The sequence below is a fragment of the Lotus japonicus genome, chromosome 6, assembly GCF_012489685.1.
Source record: "Lotus japonicus ecotype B-129 chromosome 6, LjGifu_v1.2".
Lineage (NCBI taxonomy): Eukaryota > Viridiplantae > Streptophyta > Magnoliopsida > Fabales > Fabaceae > Lotus > Lotus japonicus.
This window is the reverse complement of record NC_080046.1, coordinates 36761229-36772771: the sequence shown is the minus strand read 5'-3', so window position 1 is coordinate 36772771 and position 11543 is coordinate 36761229. Positions and strand designations below refer to the sequence as shown.

The window sequence follows — 11543 nt, the reverse complement described above, 5'->3', positions numbered from 1 at the left end:
TCAAATCGCAAACCCTTTTAAATAACACCCTGAAATAAGTATGGAACATACGCCTGAAACCAAAAGTAAATTACATCAAAATTTGATTATCCAAAACGAAAACAAGGTAAATTGTTCAATGCCCCAATCTTGGTAACTCTCAACCCAAAAGAAAATAAATGTCCCTCAACCCAACCCTATTCCTTGACCTCTTCCTCTTCTTACTCAGAGGTGTAGTCGTCATCCGGTAATGGCTTGTCGGTGAAATTCCTTGGCAAACGGTTCCTCAGACCTCGATAAATTTCGCCTTTCTGCTGAAAGTACTGATTGACTACCAATCTAAAGAAACTCTGGGCCTTCAGCACTTCTTCACTTGGGTTCTCCAAGATCCAAGGCTCCCCTTGCAGCGGTGGAAGCTCCTCCTCTTTCATCTTTGTCTTCGGCAGGTCCTCGGGTTCCACTGATGGTTCACTCTCCTCTACCGACATATTCTCAGACGGATTCGACTCCGACTCAGCCTCTAAGTTGGAAGATTGCTCTGATTCCAAGTCCGAAGGTGTTTGGAAGCGATAGGGTGCGAACAGTAGTTCCACCCTTCCAGTATGCAGTTGAGATTCAATCCATTCTCCCTTTTTTGTTGGTGCACCGAAGAGTAGCATTGCCGACGTAGATTCGGCGGACCTGGTGCGCGTCGGTCACCCAAGCCTCATCCTTGTGCTCATCACGGAGTGTCAGTTCCCATGCACAAGTCAAAAATATGGGCCCCCCAAGAACAAACAAATAACAGATAATAAAGGGTCAGTTCCCATGCACAAGTCACAAATAATAGAGTTCATGATAATCATACAATGAAATATCAGTCTCATATTCTCACATCTAGAGTTAGCAACCCTAAAGTTCAGTTAGACTAACGTCCTCACCATTCACAAAACCACCTTAATACCTTGGATCCAATCTCGATCATCCGCAGATGAACAACACAAGGGGACCAACACAGTCGACCCAAGTCACGTGGAGACCAACACAGTCAATCCTTATCCCATGACTAAATCAAGGTTATCACGTTGAGACCAACACAGTCAATCCACAAATTCTTCCTCGCGTGCAAGCAACCGTTTGTCTCTAACGACACCATCGTTCTCATGGTCCATAGCCTATACCCTAGCACTATAGCCATATGCCCATATCATTCACTACTTGCAAGTGAAGTTCGCATCTCTATGTTTGGCTACCAACATTATAATTTAGAAGTAAACCAATAAACCATCATGCATAGCATATCAATGAGAGGTTATGGTTTTCCCTCATCCTTGCCAAAACAGAAAATTTGTCAAGCATCTCCCATCACATAAACAAGGTCAAACGCCTAACCCTAGGGAGCATTAGGGTTCGGCCAAACATCATCAATTTAACAAATCATCATGTCATCATACTTTTGTACAAATCTTGTATAAAAATCCAACAACTATCATCAACTCATATCCATAGACAAGAAAAATCAAACACGCCTAACCCTAAACAAATTAGGGTTTCGGCCATACCATAATTAGGGCATCCAATAACACTTGTTATCATGCTTCATCATACACCCATACAAAATCCAGAAACATTTACATCATGTTTATCACCACATAACTCATTCTAAACGCATGATTTAGACTATCAACATAGATTCAAGGATAATCATCAAGTTTGGCATGATTTCGCCTAAAAATTTTCATAGATTATGGCATCAAAACTTTAGAGAAAGTAAAAACAGAAACTTTGGCCCTATAACATGTTCAAGAAAGGCTCTACTCAATCATATAAGGTTTTACATGTTAAAGAGACAACATATCATCAATCACAAGAGGTTTTGCACACATACAACAAGATTCATGCAACACAAAGCCTAGACTCTACCCAAGACCGGAAAAGCCCTCACTTTATTCAAGACTGAGAAGAAAGGAAGATGGATGATGGTGGTGAGTCACTAATCTTTCCCCTTGCTTTTGAGCCTCACGCAGATCCTTCCTCCCCCTTGCCTTCTTCACGCCCAAAACCTTCTTTTCCTAGCCTCTTTCACGTGAACTCCTTCTTTTTGTGTATGTAGTTTGTGAATGTAGAAGTGTTTTGTGGGTCTCTATCTCCAACACTCCCTTGGTTTGAAAAGAAAAATAGAAACTCCTCTCCTCTCTCTATAGATGGCCGGCGGCCACACACACACACAACTAGGGTTTTTCAAAAAAAATTCCTAATAAAACCCTCTTAAAAAAACATTTAAATCCCTAATCTTTTTAATTATTAAAATCTGAGTCCAAAAGGTTTTCAATCAGATATGAGGAGATCCTTGAAGGTTTTAAAAACTCAAATATTAATCCCTCATTAATTGAAAGTCAAGGAACCAAAATCCCTAAAATTTCTCACTCATAAAACCTAGCTAGAAAAGGAAAATACTTGCAAAAGACTCATTTTTCCTCCTCCTCATGCCTTGGCCGTCCACCACTTCACCATGCTCATATTTTCTCAAAACAATATTTAAAATAATAATTTAAATAAAAAACTCAAAGATTAATAATGCATTAAATACACAATTTCCCTCCTAAATGCATCACAACTTCAAATTTAAATTCAAAAACTTTATCAGAATTTCGTGCATCACTCTCATAATAACTTAAAAATATTTTTCAGAATTAATTATTTAAATAAATCCCTATTTTATTTAGATAAAACCCTCAAAAATGAAAGAAAGGAATATTCCCTCATGGAATATCCTTAGAATCATGCCCAACACCTCCCATAAGGTTTGGCCCACGAAATCCTCCTTACCGACTCGATTCGCCAGTTCATCGCCGCTATCGGGCCGATTTTGAACTAAAAGTCGTCGTCGCCGAACCCTAGCGATATTACACTCAAAACGACCGTAATGACGAGTACATCGTCATCTAGATAATGTTAAGGTGTAATAATGTCCATAATAAAATAAATTCCCTTTCTAAAGGCATAGTATCACATATAACACAAATAGTTCACAGAATACTATTTGATATTTTTATTAAAATAATATGCCCTAAAACCGGGTCTTACATCAGAAGCCTTTCTTTGTAAACCAAACCTTTTACGAACCTTGTTTGTATTTCCTTGAGAGACCAGTGAGGTCAGTATTCTTGAGAAGTCTAAGTCAAGGTTGTCTTAGTGTTGCTAGTTCATAGGTTGTTAGTCACTGAGCAAGGTGTGCTAGTGCAGTTGTAACAATCTTTGAATAGTTGATTGCCTTATTCTAAGTAGGAAGAAATCACCTTAACGGGTTGACTGGATTAGCTTGAGTGATTCATCAAGTGAACCAGGATAAAATCATTGTGTGCATTTCTCCATCCTTCATCTCTTGCACCTCTTATTCTTTATACTGAAAAGATTGTCAATATCTTTGAGAGAAAGCCTTAAAACTTCAAAACCCTATTCAACCCCCCCCCTTTCTAGTGTTTTTCATACCTTCAATTATTATCAGAGCGTGAGTTCAGATAAGCACACTTAACAGTGTTCAGAGATCCGGACCGGTGTGAAAAACTCAAATGGCGACTTAAATTCTGGCAATTATAACACGGATGTTCTACCAGAAGTCTAAGACATCTTGTACAACATTACAAACAAAGCAAATAATGCAACAAGATAAGCAACTGAAAAACAATAAAATGACACAGGAAATTGTTAACCCAGTTTGGTGCAATATCACCTACGTTTGGAGGGTTTTCACCCAAGAGAGATAATCAACTATTATAGAGAAATTGTACATAAAAGGTCTCATAGGAACTACCCCAGTTTAACTACCTTTTCTACCTATCTCTACCCGTGGAATATTACTTAGGTCTCCCCCTAAGTATGAGAACTCCCTCTCACTCTCTCACAACCACTGCCACAGTAATTGAACTCAAATATGAGTTACAAAGACAGATCTCAAGATCACACAGTAAACACTCACCCTTAGCTCACAACAATGGCATAAAGTTGCTAAGAGTACAAGCAGTATGAACTCGATAAAAACCCTAATACAATAATATGTTCCGCACATAGAGCCTAGGTCTTGGATCTTCATATATAGTCTTCCAGGCCTTGTCTTCATTGGGCTTGAAAGATCACACGGTTCATACACAATATCAGGAAGTTCTTATTTGAAACAACCGAGTCACAAATCTGCACCAGATCCTCGTACAAGCAATAATTAAGCAGATACCAACTTCCATAAATAGCTCCAAATCAAAGCCCCTTGAACCGGGTTTGATTACACACGGAATATTCCTTGACGGTGCACAGAAGCTTCTAGCAGAAACCTGACTTGAATACAAAGCTTCACAGATAACCAAATAACCAACTAATAACAAATACTCAGGGACATATGTCATAGGCAAGATGTTACAACATCAGGTCCGACAAGTTGGCACACACAAACTTAGCTAAAATGCAGACAACCAAACAAAGGAACAACAATCTCCCCCTTTGTCAAATTTGAGCTAATATACTACACTACCATAAAGACTCTTCAGAACACTTGTAGCTTGAAAAACCAGTGAAGAGTGAACCAGACCATATCAAGGTAGCTTAAAACACTTCCAACAACATAGCTATTATCAGCAGCTATGAACACCCAAGTGCAGTAACACAAACTAGGAACAGAGTACACCACAGCAGAAAAACACATCATATCAACCTTGTCTGCACAACACATTTCAAGATACTTACTGCACATCAACAACAACCTCACATCAACCAACTAACCACCATTACTTCCCCTTATTAGCACAATTTGGCAAAGGCTCAATGAAGAATAGTCATACGATTATACAACAGCCAATGTAAAGAGACAAGGTACACATATCCACATTCAGACTTATTACAGACCAAGAGCAAATGTAGTAGTTATAGAGCCACACAAGGCTGCATCAAATACATCCAAAAGGAAAAAGAGCAAATTTAAAGAGATGTGCTACGAGTGGCAGAACTGGTTGAGCCAGTGACATCCTCCTTTTCTTCTTCATCAGACTCTTCATTTTCCCTTTCAGACTCACCATCATCCTCTCCAGCAGTCTCATACTGAGCTTACTCTTCCTCAACAGCAGTAGTGTCTTTCTCAACATTCTCAGCGGCCTCTTCAACCTCATCCTCAGCAGCAGCAGGAACCTGTGTCATGGCCTTGATGAGCTTGTCCACATTCAGCCTGAATAGTGTCATCCAAGGACTTGGAGACAACCCCTCAATTCAGCCAAGATATCATCTTTGCTTGAACCAACTGCCTGAGTGCCACTGGCACTGGCAGAGCCCTTTGTTGCAGACAGCACAATGTCTAGAACATGTGTCCCAGCAAACATGCGATAATCAAACTTGAGAGGCATAGGGCTCTTACCTTGTGGTTCATCAGCCCTCACAACATGATGATGTTGTTGTACAATCAGTTCAGACAAGAGGCAGGGAAAAAGAATTGGCAGTCTCACAGCATAAGAACCTGCATGCTTCAGAGTCTGGTCAAAAACAAGTTTACCAAAATCAAACTCACCACCAGTTCCAATCAGATAGAGCATCCTGGCTAGGGGAGCAGTTACACCAGACAAGTGATTTGTTGCCATCCAATTTGCACATCCAATCTTGAAAAGTACAACATACTTGGTAGTTAACTTCCTAGAAAGAAGCAATCCTTTCTTTGGCCACTTCTTGACCATCTTGCCAGTCAGGGTCATAGCAACCCTATTCAAATCGGGCTCTTCATCAGTCCCAGCAACCGGACTTCTTCCCAAAAACTCATTAACAACTTTAGGAGAAAAATTAACACACTTTCCTCTAATATAGACCTTCCTATACTCAGAACTGCTCTCATCATCACAGTCTGTAGGGATGTTCACAATGAAGTCCCTAACCAGTTGAGTATAGCATCTGCCAATGTCCTTGACAGTCTTCATCAAACCTGCATCAAACAACAGATCCATGACCTCCTTGAGTTCCAAAGCATCTTCATGGAGTTCCTGTTAAGTTCAAACGCATCATAACGCTTTTAATCTTATTTTGATTATAACAATTTTATAGTAAGAAGTTTCGCTGAAAATTAAACTCACCACTACACTTGAATTTCAGGTGAAACTCGAGTAAAGGCTATACGCTTCAACGTTCTATCATTTCAAAAAGGAAAATGTCGCAGAAAGAAGAAGACTTTAGAAGTTGCAAAACAGTTCTGCAGAAGAGAACTAACTCTTATTCAAGCCTCTAATGTCTGACCGTTCAATGCCACGTCATTAGTCAGATTTATAGAAGTAAGTATTTTGAGCGCCAAAAGTTATAGTTTGATTACAACCAGTTGCCCAACATTCTAATCAAGAGGCAACCACTTGATTGATTTTCGGACTAGATCAAGTGAAGACAATTTCCCTCAGCTAAAGGCACGCTGACCCACGAGGAAAAGTACAAGCAGTCAACATCAAATTGCCAAATTGTCTCATGTCTGAAAAGTAGCCCAAAGTCTATCACCACCTACTAGCTGACAAATATCATCTTTATAGCTAAAGGATAGACTTGCTTCTGAATCCGTATTTAATGAAGCTACCAACCAAATCCATTTGAATCAATGGTCTGATCCTACTTCACAACGGCTAATGCAACGGTTGGTTCTCATCTCTCAACGGCTACAACACTAGAAAGCAAGTACTTAAGACACTCTTGAAGATCTGAAGAAAGAGAGATTTAATTCAAAGAATACAAGCATTCAAGCATTCATTCCAAACTTCTCAAAAACATTCAAAGCTCAAGTAGAAATTCTTAAGTGTCAAACACAAGCCATTACTTCTGCAAGTGAAAGAGAAAACCTCGTACCTTAAAAGAGTCAAATCTCTTTATTCTCTTCACACTTACGTTAGAACTCATAAGTGATTCAAAGTCGAATCTGAACCCAAACACTTAGAGTTCCAGTGCTGTAAGACCTAAGATTTTAAGCTTAGGATCAGTGGAAGAGATTTCCATTTACGATTAGGGTTGATGTATTGTGAAGGGAAACCTGAACTAGAGTTTACCAAATGAAATAAATTTATGAAGGAGAAAGTTCAGGAAAAGTCAAAGGATTACATCATGATCGATAAAAGTTATAGTACGATCGTTATACGCTTAACCTAGGTCAGAAACCCTAGTATATAGCTAACTTTCACTTTTAGGCACGATGGCAGTTAATTCCAAAAATCTTCAGAGAAATGTTAGAACTTCTCTTTTTCCATATATCACAATCGTTTCGAGGCGAAACTCTAGGATCTACGAACGTCCGATTCCAATCATCGGAAGTTTGCCGAAACCGAATCCCTGGTATTTCAAAACCCTAGAATTTCTCGACAATGAAGACTTTATCTATTCAGAGCTTCAAATGAAGATTCTACACGCGTACACCCATTTCTCTTGATGATTTCAATCTTTCTTCAGAAGGAAGTTTTCCATTCCGACATTCGATGCAAAAAGCAACTTATCGGGTAAAATAGTTTTATACCGACTATGCATTAGTTGCCAAAAATACAAGGAGACCTCTTTATAGTTTTGGAATTCTTTCGCCAAAACATATCTATTAATTCACGGAGAATGACGCCGAAAAAATCAGATTCGCGAAACTTTCATTTGAGGTTGGCAAAACGCGGGAAAATGAAAGTTTCGCGAATCTGATTTTTCCGGCGTCATTCTCCGTGAATTAATAGATATGTTTTGGCGAAAGAATTCCAAAACTATAAAGAGGTCTCCTTGTATTTTTGGCAACTAATGCATAGTCGGTATAAAACTATTTTACCCGATAAGTTGCTTTTTGCATCGAAAGTCGGAATGGAAAACTCCCTTCTGAAGAAAGATTGAAATCATCAAGAGAAATGGGTGTACGCGTGTAGAATCTTCATTTGAAGCTCTGAATAGATAAAGTCTTCATTGTCGAGAAATTCTAGGGTTTTGAAATACCAGGGATTCGGTTTCGACAAACTTCCGATGATTGGAATCGGACGTTCGTAGATCCTAGAGTTTCGCCTCGAAACGATTGTGATATATGGAAAAAGAGAAGTTCTAACATTTCTCTGAAGATTTTTGGAATTAACTGCCATCGTGCCTAAAAGTGAAAGTTAGCTATATACTAGGGTTTCTGACCTAGGTTAAGCGTATAACGATCGTACTATAACTTTTATCGATCATGATGTAATCCTTTGACTTTTCCTGAACTTTCTCCTTCATAAATTTATTTCATTTGGTAAACTCTAGTTCAGGTTTCCCTTCACAATACATCAACCCTAATCGTAAATGGAAATCTCTTCCACTGATCCTAAGCTTAAAATCTTGGGTCTTACATTATGTTAAGTCTTCTATTTGAAAAGAAAACGAAAAAAAATATTTACGCATTTTCCGCACTATTGATTTAAAGTCACTAAAGTGACACCACCGAAATCGGGGTGTTACAAGTGCCATAAATTCTCTACCTCCACCCTTGAAAGAAGAGAAACCTTGTAGAGTGATTAAATCTTTGTAACATTTTGGAGAAGTCTTGAACAATACTTGTAGGAGGAGCCCTGTAGAATACTTGGAGAAGTCCGTGATAATACTTGGAGAAGTCCTGTCGAATACTTGTATTGGAGAAGTCTTTGATACTTGCTAGTGAAAATCTTGGTGGTGGCCAAGTATTGGACGTAGCCCAATCGCTTAGGGTGAACCATTATAAATCCATGTGTGCTGATCGTTCTGTCTTACTTACTGTTTTACTTCCGCTGCACTGAACAATTTACGAAAAGTCATACTTAAACGTTTTCTTAAAAGAACTAATATTCTTTTCATAAAACAAAGTTTTTAAAACGTAAATTTCAAGTACACAATTCAAACCCCCCTTTCTTGTGTTACTTATTTGCATCTCAGTTCCATCTCTATGGCTAACCTTCTCTGAACAACAAACTTCCAACTTTGTGCAGAACTGGCAAAGTGGAAAGATACATTGTCAATGGGTGCCTCTGGAACATTCAAAGGAATTCTCTTCCCCTTGATCCTTTTCTTGGCAGAGGTGGAAATGTCAGGAACATCAGGCTCGACATCTGGTTTAGATTCAGTTTCAGCAACATGTTTCCTCTTCCTTCCAGTGGATGCAGCAATCTTCTCATCTTTCTTGTCCTTCGTTGTCTTCTTCTCAGGAACTGAGACCTGAGATGCTTTTGGGGTTTTGGGAGTCTGAGTACCAGAAACCAGTTTCTTCTTTTCTTTCTGACCTGCAACTGTAAGGCCCTATTTTAGTTTGTTTTGTTTTTGAGAAAGATTGAATAAAATGAGGGTTTTGTTCAAGTTGGAAATTGGCAGATTTCAACTGTCAACTTGTGTGAATTTTTAGAGGGTCTTAAAGACCTCATTGTGGAAAACTTCCTTCATGAGAGTTGTAGCCCTTTAAGTGTAGACAATTCTCGAAGTGGAATCAGGTCATTCCGATATCGGTACCTCGAGAAATTGTAGTTTTAGTGACGATGGTTTTGGCTGTACAGTACCAGCGGGTTAATTGTAGAATTTTCCTTTTAATTCCTGTTTTAATCTTTTTTTTATTAAAAAGTGGTTTAGTTTTCTCATAAGTCAGACCGGTTTAAGTGAGTAATTAGTTGGGTTCAGGGTTTTTACTTGTTTGGGCTTTGAAAGAAAAAAAATTCAAAACCCTAGCCCATGCATGTGTAGCCGCGGGTTCAATAGGGTTTGGGGGGAGGAGTTTTTCTCATTCACACAAAATCTGAATTAGAAACCCTTGGGCAGCACCTCCATCACGTAAAAATAGAAGAGAGAAAGGAGAGGAGAAGAGAGGAGCCGCCACCTTCCACCCTTACCGCCGGCCGCCGTCGAGAAGGGGAGCAAGAGAGAGTGAGATCACGAGAGAGAGGGAGAGGATTCGAGAAGGAGAAAGAGGGAGGGAACTTGGACAGCAAGGAAAAGCCTCTTCAAAACTTCATCCTTTTCTTCTTTCATCAAGGTTTTAGCAAGGTAAGGGCTGGTCCTAGGATTGGGTAGGTTGTTAGGGAATTGTTGCCATGATTTGTTGTGAAAAGTTTTGTTGTTGGAGGGTTTTGCATGAGGGTTTGGTTATGGGATAACTTGCTGGATTTTTATGATCATGATGCTTGCTGGATTTTGCCATGAGATACCATGTGTTATTGTTTCACTATTTGCTATTCTTGCCTTAGACCTTGATGCTTTGTGAAGATCCCATGCAATACTTGCTAAGTTTTGACAAGAATTTTATTTGTCCAACGTGATGATTGAGATGTCTTAGGTTCTAAAATCTTTTCATAGGGTGATTCCACATGAATATATGTCGTTTTGTTGCTGGAAAATGGCTTTGAAACTTTGCACTTGCATCTTCAAAATTTTAATTTAGGGCAGAAGTGACCCTTCCAGTTTTCTGTACTGGACAGCGGACTTCATGGCCCGATATCACCTATTTCTGGTCTTCAGATGAAAACGTGGTAAACTAAGAAGTTATAGATCTTCGAATTAGCTTTCTAGGCGTATAAAGAACAAAATTTGTGGTTTAGTAATGAGGCCTGGAGATCGGTTTTAGTGACTGATACGCCTGCTGTTTTCCCTGTACCGGACAGCGAGCTTCAGAGCCTAATATCACCAAGTTCTGGGTTTCAAAAGAAAAAGTGTTAAACTAGAAAGTGGTATATTTTTGAAATAGCTTTCCAGGCATGTATAGTATGTCATATTCGGTTGAAAATTGAGTTCGGATGATCGTCGTTAGTGATCACTGTCCTGCTGTTTTTTTTTTAGAAAATGAATATGACAGTTGTTTCATAAAACTTGAATCTACTAGTTTTTGGGTTGGATGTTTTCTGAATTTGGAATATCTAATTTACTTGTATGGTATTGATGAATTTTGTTACTGGCTGGATTATTCTGTAAAAAAAAAAAGGCCGCTCATCCAGCTGTAATTCCTTTTGGTGCTGTGATTATTACTGTCATTAAGTTGCATTACCCGCTGTTGAAAATGTTAAGACTCTAGGTTGACTATTAGAGCCCTAACAAAGAGAAATGAGAACTTAATCGCTTGCAAGTAAATGTGAATAATTGGACATAGGTCTAGTGAAGACTATGGGCCATGAGAACGATGGTACCGTTAGAGACAAACGGTTACTTGCACGCGAGGGTGTTTTGTGGGTTGTACGGTGTGTCCCCACGTGATTGGTTGACTGCGGTCACCTTGTGATTCTGTGGACAGGCGGTGTGTCCGACGGACGGTGTGTCCCCCCACATGAATGAGGGTTGTACGGTGTGTCCCCTCCGAGAATTGTTCATCTGCGGATGATTGTGAATATGGCCATTGGTGTTGAGGTGGTTGTGTGAATGGTGAGGTCGCTAGCCTAACTGAACTTTGGTGACTGACTGAGATATAACTTAAAGATTATGCTTTTTATACCTTGTACATGTTTATGTGAATGTTTTTAGGAGAATATGAGACCTGACCCTTGCGCTACTTGTTTATGTGTTTATTTGGGGGAGGGTAGATGCCGGCCTCTTCGACAGTGGAGGCGATCACGAGGTGGGAGATCGTTCTGGACAGACCAGAAGAA

General features: G+C 39.4%; 1 protein-coding gene across 1 annotated transcript; it reads right to left on the bottom strand.

Annotated features, from left to right (window-relative positions):
* Nucleotides 1-5180: 5180 nt before the first annotated feature.
* LOC130725247 (uncharacterized) lies at nt 5181-9738 on the bottom strand. Its single transcript, XM_057576491.1, has 3 exons — nt 9733-9738; nt 8935-9219; nt 5181-5969 (listed from the first exon to the last, which is right to left on the bottom strand). The coding sequence occupies exons 1-3, from the start codon at nt 9736-9738 to the stop codon at nt 5181-5183; spliced, it is 1080 nt and encodes a 359-aa protein (XP_057432474.1).
* Nucleotides 9739-11543: the final 1805 nt, after the last annotated feature.